The sequence below is a fragment of the Athene noctua genome, chromosome 3, assembly GCF_965140245.1.
Source record: "Athene noctua chromosome 3, bAthNoc1.hap1.1, whole genome shotgun sequence".
Classification (NCBI taxonomy): Eukaryota; Metazoa; Chordata; class Aves; order Strigiformes; family Strigidae; genus Athene; species Athene noctua.
Genome location: NC_134039.1, coordinates 62893366 through 62908994, shown reverse-complemented (window position 1 = coordinate 62908994; position 15629 = coordinate 62893366). Strand labels below are relative to the sequence as shown.

Here is a 15629-nt window from a genome sequence, read left to right as displayed (position 1 = left end):
CTTCAAGGTTTTTTCCAACCTAGACGATTCTGTGATTCTGTGATATGTTCCTGTCATAGTGGTAGGAGGCCATGGTCTGCATTTTTAAGAGTGGTTGTTTAAAAGTATATCCATAGGGCTGATGGTGTAGCGAAATATAGCTGATCCACTTTCTGTGGATTAAGGAGTTTGGAATACAGCTAGTTCCTATTTGGTGTTCTGGAAGACAAATTTATATAGAGGGGCAAATTTCTTTTCTCCAAAAATACTAACATGCAGAAGAAATAACACAAGAAATATGTTTGGTTCCTTGATCCTCAGGTTGCCTCACTCCTGAACTAAGAGGAACCATGACGTAACTCTGGCCTAATATCTTTGAGGGACAAAGCTGTATCAAGGTGTTACTTGCCAGAGTTCTGCTCCATTCTTCCCCCTCATCTGCTGGTGAAAAATAGAGAGATGTGGTTAAGCACCATTGACTTTGTAATTACTGAAAATCGTTTTCTATGAAGAAGTTCTCAGTTGACTTTCTGAGCCCTGAATATATGTCTTGAGACAGCACAGAGGAAGTAGAGCTGGAGTTTACAAACTGGAGGCTCACAAAGGCCATAGAGCTGGTGCCCTGTTTTGCAAACACACCTCACAAAATACTAATGGGTAGTAACTCAGCAATAACCTTTAAAAAAAAGATAAATGCAGTAATTTATAAAATCACCATCACTACTCTTAGTAAATTTTACAGGAATGGAAGCTGCTGCTTTTGAATCTTGTGGTCGATTGAGGACGTCCTTTGATAATTAATATTTCTCCTATATTTTCATATCCCAAGATACCCTATGGAGTTTCAATCTACTCAAGAAATGATATATTCTGCATCTACTCTGGAGTCATGTGTGTGCTGATCTTGCAGCCAGTGTGCTTTATTAGTGGACTGTTTGACTAATTGCTACTGCTTAGGTAGCTGGCAAGCCTAGTGAGAAGCTTCCTCTCTGAGCTGTAGCAGATAAGTGAAATATTTAGAAGGTTGTATGCAGCTCCTAAGTTTAATATTCTGCAGGGTCTTGGAGAAGCATTATGTCTTGGCCCTTTTTTTGCTGTGTTCAGTATAATGCAAAGCATAAAGCCATAACATAATTCAGGTTAAAATGGACCTCTGCTCTGCTCTGCCAGTCAAAGTCTGACCAAATACAAAGTTAAATTGCCATTAAAAAACACCCCAAACAGTTAGGATGGGCATAATAATTGCCTCTTTTAGTAACTGGAAACTGCTTACTGCCGTGACTTGATTAAAAAGAGCGGACAACTAGACAGTACCTTTTTCACAAAGAAGTAGTGCTGAAAGCTTAAGTTTTGACCAGCAGAACAATGGAGTTTGTGCTTAATTTAAAAAATACAGATAACAATATTAAATATAGTTTTTAAAGAAAGAGTACCAGTTCAGTTTCCTGGTAGAGCAATTTTATTCCATTCATTAGATTGGAGTAGCTTTACCAGAAGTGTTGAAATAAAAACTTTTCAATTGCCAAGAATGTGTCCTGTCACTTTGCAAAAAAAAAAAAAAAAAAAAAGCGGTTCTAGAATTATGGATGGAGATTCAAATGCTCTGGTGGCTTGATTTTAATACAGGAATTCCTCCTGCTTCCAGCAGGACATTAAAACTGAATTTCGCTCTTCTTCATGTTACACTTTACGGAGTATTATAAACCCTGAAGTGATCTAACCAGCTCCTAGTAGGGAAAGCAAATCTATAGACTGTACAGCCACTTCAAGGTATTGAGGTATGTGCTGACAATACTGTTTCTGATGCTTTTACTGACTAAGGGCCAGGAAAAATCCTAAAATACAGATAAAATAACTATCTGGTACAAATAGCAGTAACAAGATGATTGAAATCACAGTTTTCTGCAATATTTAACAAACAAATTAGACACTGTGTCTGGGTGTGTGAACTAGGAACAAATAGTTTCTGTTGTAGCCCTTTGTTTTCTTTCCCCATCTTATTAGTACAATGTGTTAGTCAGATTCATATGTCACTGGACAATGCTGAATAAAAAATTGAAGAATGGGAGCTCAAAATTATATGAAAAGAGACTGAATTAATTAAAATTTCTCACAGAATGAATTAGTGTTTCATGAACCTGTGTCTATTATTGCATTTATTATAATTGTGAAACTTTACTTGGTAGTCTAATGAAACCAAATTAAGTGGTTACCAGGGAGTGAACGTGCATAAGAATATATTGATGTTATGGAGAGCACATTAGTCCTCCTGAGTCCTAAAGAATTTCATTTGGAATTCCATTAGGTGAAAAAGAAAACACTATGGAAGAATAAAAAATGGTTAAATTATGTGATCTGATGATGAAAAATTATAGTTCTCTTTCTTGAGAAAGTATGGTTTGTTTTCTAGAAAATATGTGTTCTTAACACTGTAATATATATACTGATATTGTTCCCATTTCTGTACTTATATAATTCGTCTTATTCTTTTACCCCAGTCATTTCAAAAATTGACTTAGTCACTTTTGAATTAAATAATGTGTACAACATAGTATCTACAACTTCACTCACTGCTAATGCACTGCCAGATGCAACGATATCTTCAATATTTGCTTATCGTATAACTTAAATAACAGTTTAGCAGGATTATAAACTTTCTGAGAAGTTTCGGTGGTTTGTTATTTCTATTTCTTAATTAAACTTAGTGTTGTATAAAAGTGCTCCCTCTTCAGGTCCAGCCTTAACAGGTAACATCCCTATGCAAGTTGTAACCTGAGCAGTCCCATGGGCCTTTCTCCTATTTCTGCTGTTTTCTTTCAGGAGCACAATATAATGTAAAATCAGCAAATATTGTTTAAAATAAGTGGTGAAAATATGCATGAACTCACAAAAGCCTGTCTAAAAACGATGGAATATCCTGCTATGCATAGTGAAGATATCAAAACGTTCACCATTTAAAACCAGAGCTGAAGTCAGAGTTGGTCGCTTGGAGCCAGCCTTTTCCTTAGGCAGGCACCCTTGCTCCCAGCTTGTCACCCACTGCAGCCCCTCTCAGCACTGAGACAGCATTGCTCAGTGGAAGACAGCGATGGCTCTGGTAGCATTAAGGCAGTAGAGCAAGAGGGCAGTTGGGTGGGTCTGGAAGGTGTTGGGGTGCTGTGAGACCAAAGCAGTGCTCCTGCTGCATCCACGCTGCCTCTTCAGAGCCTGAAACATGAGATGTGCTTCACTTCACTGACCACTGTCTCACTAACCTGGTGTAAACCAGTAGTGGTGCTACTGCCTGAGTATTGCCTGGTGCATTAGGTGGTCAGATATTAGAGATCATTTCTATCTTTTTTGCTTGTTTTTAATCTGACCCTGATCTGTCCTGAGCACACTCAGCACTCACTGGCTCCTTCCTTGAAAGTTGGGGTCACTTAACACTTTGATAATGATGTTATTTTGTCATGAGACGGAAGAAAGAATATAGCAGTAGTGACATATTTAATCTATTTGGATCTGAGTTGGGACTGTCAAGCTGGGTTTTGGTTGCCTTTGTCACTAACATCCTGGAATGCCATGCTGTGTAGTAGAACTGTCCTTAAACAGTAACCCAGACATTGCAATACAACGCATCATGAAAATGTAATTAAGCCGTGATGACAGTGGAAGTATGACTGTAGTTACTCCTAAGATTAGCCTTAAATTGTTGTATTTTATCACAAGCAAAAGTCTTTAAATTCAGCAATCAGTTTAAAGTGGAAGAACTTTAAAACTACATGGATAGTCTGAGAAGACACAGAACCATATTAATCCCCTGTATTGTTTGTGCACAATTTCTTTAAATAGGCTCTGTTCTCTTTTTTCCACCAGGATCTGATGTTATTCCCTCAGAATTAATGAGCATTTATCAAGGGACTATTTGTCTGGGTATCTCTTGTACAATATTACTACTTGCATCTTCATTTCTTTGGTAGGCTTATCTACCAGAGTTACAAAGGCGAGAACACATATACGCAAAGTCTTCACTGTTTTGAAACGGTCCTTAATAGTTAATATTTCCTGTACCCTTTATTTTTCCTGTCTTGATCTGAAATTTGAGCTACTTCGTTTTCCATGTTCCCTGACATCCCATCTACCTCCCTAACCTGTCATATTTCTCTGCTAACAGATGAGAAAACTTTACTTTTTTTCACCCTAATGGTAATTATTTTAAATTTTCCATGACCATTTTTGCATTCTTGGAATAAGAGCAACTGTGCTATAAGATACAGTGAAGTGAAGGAGGAAGATGGTGTGATACGGACATCTTACTACCTTAGATAATTCTGTGGGAACTGGGATAGACATCCATACATTTATCTTCTGTTTCTTGGGGACTTTGTTTTGTTTTGTCTCTTATAGCAATGGCTCAGCTACATCAGAAGATCTTTTCTGGAAACTGGATGCTCTGCAGATGTTTGTTTTTGACCTTCACTGGCCGGAACCAGAGTTTGCCCACCATTTAGAGCAGAGACTTAAACTCATGGCCACTGACATGATAGAAGCCTGCGTTAAAAGGTATAGTTGAAATAATCAATTAAAAATTGGTAGAGATTTGAAAATTAAGATAGAAGCAGCCATACTGGCTCTCAGAGGTACATCTGTACCAGAATCCTGTCATAGGAATCAGGGCAACTGTAAAGAGATAGTGACATGTGTGTATTTCTTGGCATCTGGCAATCAGCAATTTGGCTATGTGTAGGAAATACCAAGGAGCATTTCTACATATATTGTGAATGGACCCTTGGAAGTGAATAAACCAAATCTCTTTTTCATATTTGTGGCAAATATTAACAAATCTCAGAATTCTGCTAGAAGAAATCCTTTTTTCTTTTTGTACATTTCCCTTCTTCATTACTGTGTTATTCTTCAGTTAATAATATTACTTATTGTTTTAGACTACTGTCTCTAAGAAATATATTACAAACTAGAGTATATGGCATTTCTGAATTTATACAATAAACAGAAGATGGTTATCTATAAGTCATCCAATTGAAACTGAGTTTTATATTGCTAAGCTTCTGGAGATTATAGAAAACATAGTGTTGTTATTTTCTTGAGATGTATCTTATAATTATGGGTACATTCTTTTAAATTAAGCATAAGTGATCTAAAAAGATGTCTGCCATAGCTTTCAGTACATATCATTGAGTTTAGAAGAAATAACTGTATGCCTAAAAAATTTACAGGGATCTCCTATTAGGTGCTTCGGAAGCCATGATCCCACCTACAGAGAAAGCTCAGTCTAGGCATAAAAATACCGATTTTAAAAAAATAAGTAAAGAGAAAAATGGGGAAAAATTAAAGAAGGTGTAGACAATTTAATAGTGTCAGTCAGAAAATATACAACATTAATAAGGAAGGCTAAAGAAACAGAGAACCTTTAACGTACACTAAGGTTAAATCTGATAACATAGTATTTTGTTATTTTCTGTTAAACATGGTAGGAACAAGGAGAACCTCAGGCTTAGTGTATGAGCCTGTTGCTACAGCTACAGTGATGAAATCACAGTTTAAAAAGGCAGAATAATTTCACAAGTATTTCTATTTGATTTTGGAAGGGGGATGATATAGTAAACTGAATAGAAGTTTAAGCTCAAGCAAAGGAAGATATGAGACAATATCTACTAAGATTGATATCATGTAAGCTTACATCCATCAGCTCTAAAGAATTTGGCATAGAAGCTCAGTCAACTACAAATATCTAACAAAGCTTAGAAAAATGGTGAAATTCACTATCAGTGTAATCTTAGTCTTAACAACCATAAAAGCAATAGCCTTGAGAAACAGTTATATATTGATTATATTGACTTCGAGCCTGGAAAAAAATGAAAGAATCTTTACACTGGGACTCTTATCAACAGGACTAAAATACAAAAATGTACATAATTAGTACTATTTAAAATAATTTATTGAAAAGTTAATCTTTTCAAATTTATCTTATGTCTTTTAAAGATTATTACAGATTAATGTGGGAAAGGCAATTGTGTTAATATAAATACTTGCATTTCTCCTAGGCAGTAAATCTAATGCCACATGTCATTATCTAAAACTTTGCACCATACAGATTTGACTGTGTGGATTTCAATGGCACACACAAAATAGGTTAAAAATGGCTCGCTGCCGGGATCACAACCAGAAGCTGAGAACAGAATTATTAGCACAGAGGCAATACAAAAAGAATTCCTTATGGATCAATTTTTGGTCTGTGATACCAATCCTGACATTTTTGCTGCTTGCTTTTGTAGAGAATAAGAATATTCTACTGGCAATAAATGAAGGTTTAATTAATATTAGAGAATTATCCTAGTGTCAATATATAAAACGTATTAATATTTTAGAGTTAATACATGACATACTAGTGTTAATGCACTAAGTGTGGTTTGGGGTGGTCAAAGATACTATACATCAGATAACAAAGAAAATAAATTATATCCGTAGGATGGATTGTATTAGACAGTAGCAACTCAGAAAAGAATGATGTAACTACTCTATTGTAACTCTTACTGTGATATTAATATGATCTGAAAGACTTTTTAAAATGGAAATAGGATCCTTCTGTGTCCATATTCTTAAAATATTGTGTCAGTTTCTGGTACCACACTTAAAAATAAGGGTGGAAATAAGGCATTACTTCTATATATATTCTGAACTATTATAATTTATTGTAGTGACGTTGCCTCTTATTTACACTGATGTGAAAAGAAAACAGGTTTTTTTGTGTTATGTATCTCCTGATATATCTTACTTTTCAATATAAATATTAATATTTGCTTAATAATAAACTCCTTTTCTTCAATACAACTCTCTTTTCTATTAAAGCCAAAAGATGATTTTTAAATTATATTTCTTAGAAACAAGTATTTGGTATGATAAACTGCATTTTAACATTGAAGAGCTGGAAAATGTGGGGTATTTTCATTGCTTTAAATTGTTTAGACATCATACAAGGAAGCATATTGTTATCTAGTATGCAAGAAGATAATACTTTTATTATTCAACTGAATTAGCTGAAGCAGTGCAGAACCTTGAGATTACCATCAATGCAATCATTTATTGAATGGGTGGATATTCTGCACTTAGAGAATTTTGTTTCTAAGATGTTCTCACATGCATGTACACTGTTAAACCAACACGTTTAGTGAGGTTTATACATTTATACACTGTTGTTCAGAATTACCAGAGAGATTTATGTTATGAATTGTGTTTTAATAAACAGAACAAGAATTGCATTTGAACTCAAGCTGCAAAAGACAAACAAATCAACGGACTTGCGTATCCCTTCTTCTCTGTGTACAATGTTTAATGTTTTAGTTGATGCCAAAAAACAGACAGCTAAACTCTGCATACTGGATGGAGGGCAAGAGGTAAATGGAATTTTGTATGTTTATTCCTATGTTCAGGTAATCTTAAACATCTCACACTTCAGACAGTCCTTAGTCGATTAATTTCAAACTAGCTGAATCTGTCTGTACAGGAGCATGCATAGACTGCTTCCTAGAAGTATCATGCAAGATACAACCCCTCATCTCCCACCAGAGAAGACACAGAGTGCTTCTGTAATTTATTTGCTTTGACCTGTGTATGTTGAACATTCAGAGGATTTCTTGACTCACAGCCCCTCTGGGAATTTCTCTTAGGTTGCAGCAGAGAAACAGCCCACTTCAGGACTCTTTTATAATAGTAAAATAGAGCCAAGACATTGTGCTTTGGAGCCAGGTTTTAAATGAGTAAGGTTGTTTTTAAGTGGCTCGTATACCCAGAATTCATGCCTGTATACATGTTGAAAATAGACGAAAGAAATAATCAAGTAATTTAATGGGATTTTTTTATTTGATCTCCAAGGACGGGAGCCATTTTGGCAGTAGTCTGCTGCCAGAACATCCACAGTGGAGCACTGATGTGCTTTTGAAGGATATTTAGACTTCACTGACTACTGTCCTTCCCATGTTGTCACTCTCATCAGTGTGAAGTGGAAAAGGGCATACTGTGTAGACTGGTGACATCACCAACATAAAATTAAAACTGTTCTTGCTGTGATAATGCATGTAATTGTTTAATTTGGAGTGAAGGTAAAAACATTTGTCAGAATTTGGCAACAAAAAGTATGTCTGTTTTGGACAGTTTCACGTTTACATTATTTGGTCACATTATTTCTGTTGATTTTTTCATTTCTGTGCAGTGCTTTTCATTTTATCGACTCATCTTTTTAAGTTAGCATATTTGATGTAATTGTCTTTTTTTTTTTCCCCCCCAATTCAATGAGACATTCATCATTTTCCTGTTCTACTCTGTCATCTTTATTTTTCCTTTTGGTTTTCCATGACATGAGCCAGTTTGCTAGTCAATGGGTAAGTGTGGCTTTTTTGTTTTTTAACATGTATTTTGCTTTGGTTAACAGCCACTTTTTAATTTTAAATTATAATACTGCTTTTCTTGTTAATTTGATAGCCTAGCCCTCAGAATTCCTTTACAGCCTCACCTTGCTACAGACTGATCATCAGCTTCTCAATTCTTCTATCCCTGTTCATCCTCTTAAGGTGGTTCCAGATGAATTCTTCACTCTTCTGCTTTTCAGACCAGTGTCCTGTCTTATCTAGTCACAAAGTTATGGACTCTTTCACCCTCATTGAAGAAAAAAGAGCAGCAGACAACTTGTTTCAGGCTCATCAGAAGTAATCCACAACTAGCAACTCTTTGCCTTAGACTGGTGATGCCATTTCACCTTTTACTGTCCGAGCAGTAACCTGCAAATACACACTTGCCCACCCTTCTCTGGGGACAGGCAATACCAGTACCTCCATAAAAACCTGCAGACAAATAGTGTAGACTCATCCTCCACAGTCAAACCATTCCTCTCACCTGCTCTGGACGATGCCTCCTACATTGTCAGCCAGTCCCCTCAGAGCCAAAGTTGAGCATTCACTGTTACCTTTTGGACTACATACACTCACCTGATTGTCTTCTGAAATTTTCCCATTCTCTAGATTTTCAAGCTCCATCATACACTCTTCACAACACCAATACAGAAATACCACACTTGTTCCGTGCTAGCTCTAACCATGACCCCAGATGCTCCCAGTGCTTCTTTTCAGTGCAAGAGTTTGACAATTTAGCATACCTGTGATGAAATACATACTTCTTTTAAAGTCCCCAAATTAATCTTCTTCTCAATTCATTCGGTAAGCCAAAGAAGCCTCAAATTTTTCATCTATGAGAAATCATCAGATAATGTGGAAACTTCATTTTAAACTTTGAATTATTGTCTATTAGTTTCTTCCATTGCCAAGTCTCTTTCTGAAGATTAAGAAAAAAATGGCTTTTTGATTGCTTGTAGCGGATATCATAGTTGTTTGAAATGCTTCAAGATTTGTTGGGTAAGATACATCTGGAATCTGACCATTTGTCAAAGCAGGCAGGAGAGCTACACATAACATAAATAGTTGCATCTCTGACTCCTCTAAAGGAGCTCTGGCATTTCAAGGTACTCCTACTTAGCCACTTGGTCTTGAAACCTTTTCCATCTTACCTTTCTTTCTCTTGCCCTCTTTCATCTTCATTTTAGTTTTGAACATGGTCCTTTATGCCAGTCAAGTAGAGCATTCCATAAGGCCTGTGTTAAAATTTTTAAAGGGCTGTTCGTTCACCTAAAAGGTAACACTGAATATCTACCTGACAGTTTCTAGACCTTCCTCTGCAAGTGATGGAAGGCGTTATTTAATTAGACGGCTAGACTCAAACATCTCCTTGACTACAGCATGATCTTTTTATTCCCTATATGGAGCTATAAACGGTTGTATATCTTGCTCAAGTAGAGTCAGATGCAGGAAGTTTTCACCCTGACTTACTGGATAGGAGGGAGTTTTTACTTACATTGTAACTAGGACATTCTAGTCATGGTTAGCAATCATAGCCACCTGGAGTTTAGAGTTTAAATTTGCTTAAATCCCCAGGTTTTGCTACCTTACTTCATGTACTGCTCACCATTTTCCCAAATGTCTGCCAGTTAAGCCCACTCTCATAAAGAGTCACTAAGTCTGCCATTCAGGAGGGAGCTCTCTCCCCTCCTTGCCTTCCAGGTATCATCTTAAATCTTAAGAGAAGCACGGCATGATTTGGTTACAGGCATGATCAGCACATTGTGTTTAAAGAGAGCTCAGCTGGCTGGATGCCTTCTGCATTCATTGGCAGTTGCCTTATGAGGCTTTAAGAAGCAGGTCCAGGGGAGAATTGCCTTATCTCAGACTAACTGTTGGTGCCTGCAGCCTGCTTCGTGAACAACCAGAATGGCAATTCATGGAGTACAGAGGAGGGGTACAACAAGACAGCTAAGTAACATACCGGTTTCTGCTATTTCTCAGTTACCTGCTCAGCTTCTTAGTTTCAATTAATGTAATCTTGGGTAGTTGTGCAGTGAGCGTATCCCGCTTCCTCCCTTCCTGAACCAGAAGCCAACAGATGCTACTCCTTTACAGTCCATGGATCCCAAGACAAATGAATAGTATCAGTAAGGGAAACCTTTTCTGTCATACAACATTGAATCCAGAGATTGTTTGGCCTTTGTTATTTGTGATAAATAGTTTAAAACCTATTAACTTGTAATTTTATGATCTACATGCTGCAGTATTCTGGCAACATTCACCTTTTTGAGTATGCTGGGTAAGAATCACACAGGAAATACCGCTGGAGATGAGAATCAAATAGAAAATATTTCTGGGGCCACTTTAGGCTGACAGATCATTAGATCCAAGCAGGACCTTAGATCTGAGTCACACCTTATTTGTTGTTTTGTGTAACTGAGCAGCATGAAAAGAATAAATGCCATTGGTCTATACTGTTGAGTGCTTCATAGTGGGACAGGTATAGAAGCTATTTTAGTTGCTTCAGAATTCCAGTCTCCCAGTATTCCATCATGTTTATAAAAGAAGAGAGACATTTCAATTTGGGGAAAAATGAGTGATGTGCTGTTTCAGGGGAATGTGGCACAGCCATTGCTATAGAAAAACTTAGGGAAAAGTGGGGTTTAATTTGATGAACTTTGTTTCTGAAGCTGTTTTGTTTCATGGAATTCAAGGAGAAGACTCATTTAACCGCATAAGTAGTAGAGGATTATAGCTGATTTGAAAGTGAAAGTGCAGAGACAATTTAATATGTATGTAATATTGTAATGTTATATGTTGGCAGTATCAATTTCTATTCAGATGACAGTGTGCAATTTATTTTCACAGCCATTCAACCTTAAAACAAATGAAGGAAAGGTAGCTTGAAAATCTTTAAAATAAAAGTAATTAAAAAAACTATCTCCAATATTGGAACATAGTGAGGTAGAATGGAAAATAAAATTGAATATATTGTAGAAATGAGCAAGTTACAGTTCTCAGCTAACCATCACAGGGTTTAGAAACAAACTCCAAAACCACAAGTGCCAAAAGGCACTAAAATACTTTGTCTCCTTCCAAATGCTACTAGGAGCAAAGAACCACATTTGGAAGACCAGCTGGATTGTCCTCAAAAGACAGTCCTGTTTGGTTACATCTCCTGACACACTTTGCCACTAATCATAGTTTTCTCCCATGTACCTCCTACAGCTGCAACTGTATTTCATATTTTACTGGAAGTTAATCTAGGGCAGATGGAAAGGAGGAGCCCCCTTCAGGGGCTTTGGGATGATGCTGAAAGGCTCTACAACATGTATTCAAATAATTTAGCTGTGGTAGCTGACTTGTCTAGATTCAGACTCCATGTGGATTGTGATCACATCAGCCAGCAGAGGAGTATAAAGGAACAACTATCCATAAATGTGCTGAAAAATGACGTAGATTTGTCTGCTCTCACTGAGCAAGCTCAACAGAAAGAGGAAAGCTGCAGTCCTATAGGTGCTGATTTCAGGATCCTGCATACAACATTGTCATCTCATACAAGTTTATCACAAATTCTACAGCATTTGTCATCTTCTTAAAGCCTGTCTCCTGAAGTCAAATAATCTTCCACAAGGATCTGAAGTTTTATTTTGTCAGGCGTGGCTGTTTTAGTGGAAGTTGGCATTGGGGAGGAGTGGGTTAAAAAATGTATGATCTCATAGTTTGCAAAATAGATCTTGAATAAAAGAAAATTAAAGTCAGATTTTTAAAATTTTAAATTATTTCTAAATAAATGTCATGATTTTGGAAGCTTGTGATTTTTGAATAATTTGATTGAGTTTTTGTTTTTCTTGGTCACACAGTGAAGTTACTGATTATATTCCATTCCTACAAAATTGTATTTGCCGTATGGTGAGATTAAAAAAACAAAAAAACAAAAAACAAAATAGAAAAAGCAAAAATATAGGAACTGATCTTAGAATATACATAGATCCATTAATTTATTGTGCTGTGGAGATTGCAAACATTTTATGGGAGGGACCACTGATTTTTCATGGACCATAGGAATATGTATGGTTTTGACATGCATCTGTGGGAGAATAATCATTTATTGTTTTCAGAGAGTAAGAAGTGATTGCCTCCTGAAGGCTTTGTAAGCAACAGATGTCAGACTGTTTGGGGTGAAGTCCTTAGCATATCAAGAGAATTGGTCAAACATTGATATGATTAGAATAAAATATATCTGAAACTATGGAAAATTCTTTGATGTATTTCTAATACATTATTTCAGACTTCCAGGATGTCTGCTGATGTTTGTCTGAGACATGTATTCCCATTTTCCAAGTGGTTTTAAACTTTAAAATAAATTAAAACCAAAAATTAGAACACTTGGTGTTGGGACTGGGAACAGATACATATGTGCAGGAAACCCATTTCATAGTTTCACTCTTTCTTAATTTAAATACAAGTTTGGTGGGTGTGCTATTTAGAAAATCATTCCCCAGTATATGAAGCACATCAGATTTAATGTTTTGGTTTGTATGGCAACTCTGAGACAGACAAAAAATTGCCTTTGAAAACTTACAACTCTGAAAACTATTCAGCAGACGGCTGCTAAGTTAGGCTAATGTTTATACTGACCTCAGTACTTTGAGCATTATGCTGTTAGTTGTTCCAAGTAGCCTTGAACTATGAAGATAGGGTTAGTCTTTACAAGTCACATTTTCTGTGAAGTGGCTATTGGGGTCAATCTTCGCTGTCAGATAAATGTTTCTGAAGGAAGAATTACTGTTTAAATTGATGTGCCTCCTTGACAGAATGGGATCCCTAGTTCCTGTTAATTTTAGGAGGGAACTCTGTAGTATTATCTAAAAAGTCTTTCAGATTTATTTTAAAAGCATTTACTTAAAGACACCTTCTTTATGAAAAAGCAAAAGAAAAAGGCTATGAAGAATGAAGTCTGGTTTATTATGCCTTTTATGGCCTATTAATTTGTTACCATCTATTCTGCTTTGTTGATGAAATTTTAATTTTGCCCTTGCTTGAGCATATTGTAAGATTTGTATAAACTGCAGCTCACTGTGCTAACAGAAAGGCTCTTTTAGGATGAACAATTGGACCTCATTTTATTTCTAGAGGACATTTAAAATAACTTATGAATGAGAGTTGTCAGACATGAAATGCTGTATTAATTAAATCTTTTTCTAGTCTTTTTGCTTCTCCAGCTAAACCAACCCTTTAGAAAAAAATACATGGCCACCTTAATTATATAGGAGAAGACAAAAAGTATCCTTCACATTCCTTCGCCTGAATAAGAATAAGAACTCAATTCATCTAAATAATAACCCTATTAGCTGCTTAACTCAACAGTGTACATGGGAAAATTTTCAACAGAGAATGTAAGAAAGTGTTGATTGGGTGGATCATTTTCAAGGGTTTGTTCTTCTGATGTTCAAAATGATAATTTTAAGTAAATCTGATCTGGCAGGGTTATCAGCTTTGTACCATTTATGACTTATGACAAAAGTGTGTGTTCATATACATGCTAATGTTTCTTTATCTTTTGAAATACAGCAACAATACCATTCAAAAATAGATGACTTGATTGAAGAAACTGTTAAAGAAATTATTTCACTTCTTGTTTCAAAGGTAAAACTATTTAGATTTTAATTCATAATAAAGCAGAAAATATATCTCTTGAACTTCTGAAATGTCTTTAAATATCACAAGTGATAGTGAGATTGCGGGGATAGCAACGTGATTTGTAAATAATAGTCGTGCAAATAATACTGAATTTACAAAATTAAATTTTATAACCTACTAGGTAAACAATTTCTGTGCAAGCTGCTAATCAGATAAGTTTCTCTTCTGTGTGTCTGCTAGCAGCTAGTAGAACTGGTAGGACTTGATTGTGTCAATATCTTAAGTAATAGTATGTTTTATTTTTTGAGTAGTATTTAAATTTTGTATTTAGAGATTGATAACATAAAGAGTGTCATTGTAAATTTTTAATGAGATTTTGTTCCACAAACCATTTAATGTAAAAATATTGTATACATTGCTATTTCTGGAAATTGACTTTGTAGATTTTTATATTTAAAAAGAAAATATGTTTTGGCATGATATAGGGACTAGGAGAATAAGTGAAGAAAATGTAAGCAATGTCTTGTGTTATTGTAACACCTCTACTCCAGCAAAAGTCTTAAGTACTTGATATAGAAGTTTTCATTCCCTAATAGTTTGAAGGACACAGTAAATAATGAGAGAAGAGAAAGATTTTATAAGAAGTTTTGTTATCTCTGCATTGCAACTACCCAGAAGTATCCAATTTTCAAAGTAGGAGAAATAAGCCATACCTTTACAATTTGTGAGTTAGTGAAAAAAAATAAGACTGGTCATATTTTCATCATGCCTTCATTTTCACTTGTCACAGCTTGCTGGCAGGGGGTGTTGGGAGCAGGAATCTCTTTTCGGATTGACACCCACCATGCTTGCACAGGAGTTGAAGAGGAAGGCTTTGTAGAATCATTGTAGAAGTTTAAGCAAAACGTGTCCACTTACTGATAGAAACCACACATTTTTTATCTGAAGTGAAGTTTTGATGTAAGCATAACCACAAATGGTTCAGCTCAACAGTTTTGTTTCATATGCTGCCTGTCATCACTCTGAACTAACCTTGTCAGTTTAGGTTTTTAGTGTTATTGAAGAGGAAGAAAGGGGAATTTAATCAGGGCAAATCAGTATTAGAAGTCAAGCCTTTTGTTTATTTTTTTTAAATATCTGAGATTATAGGAGAAAAAAGTCATATTCCTCCTGGATATATGTACAAGAAATTCTGGAGACAACTGCTGTCAATACAGAAGGATTTGCATTATTAGTTATCACATATACTATAACCAGAGGTTGCAATCTTGGATTAGGAAGCAGATATTCTGTGTCATTGTCTGATCATTAGAAGCTTAACCAGTTTCTCCTCACTTGAGATGTGAAATGCCAGTGATATCCTGATTGCTTCTATGTCAAGGCAGAAAGCCTTTGAGGGTACAGAGGAAGGCTAATGTTTCAGTCTTTGGTTTGGGCAGGAAAATTTCACATCAATGTGCATGATATCCATGTGTGTTCATTTTTTTCATCTAATCTATTTTCACTATTTTTTAGCCTTTGCCTCTGTATTATTTCCTTCATGTTCCAGCGGAATGTTTCAATCATTGTTTTTAGCTGCAAGTCATCTATGAAAATGAAAAAAGTATTTTCACTTCAGTGAGT

The 15629-nt window shown here is 35.8% G+C and overlaps 1 protein-coding gene across 16 annotated transcripts in view; it reads left to right on the top strand.

The window, feature by feature from the left end:
* Positions 1 to 15629, top strand: part of CADPS2 (calcium dependent secretion activator 2) — a 322958-nt gene that overhangs the window by 272669 nt on the left and 34660 nt on the right. For 12 of the 16 annotated variants that reach the window (XM_074903178.1, XM_074903176.1, XM_074903170.1 and 9 more), the window contains 3 exons: positions 4366 to 4521; positions 7223 to 7370; positions 13938 to 14012. In XM_074903178.1, coding sequence (XP_074759279.1) covers positions 4366 to 4521; positions 7223 to 7370; positions 13938 to 14012 — 379 coding nt within the window. Of the gene's footprint in view, positions 1 to 4365; positions 4522 to 7222; positions 7371 to 8339; positions 8355 to 13937; positions 14013 to 15629 lie in introns of all 16 variants that reach the window. The other 4 variants (XM_074903177.1, XM_074903169.1, XM_074903180.1 and 1 more) reach the window with 1 other exon arrangement.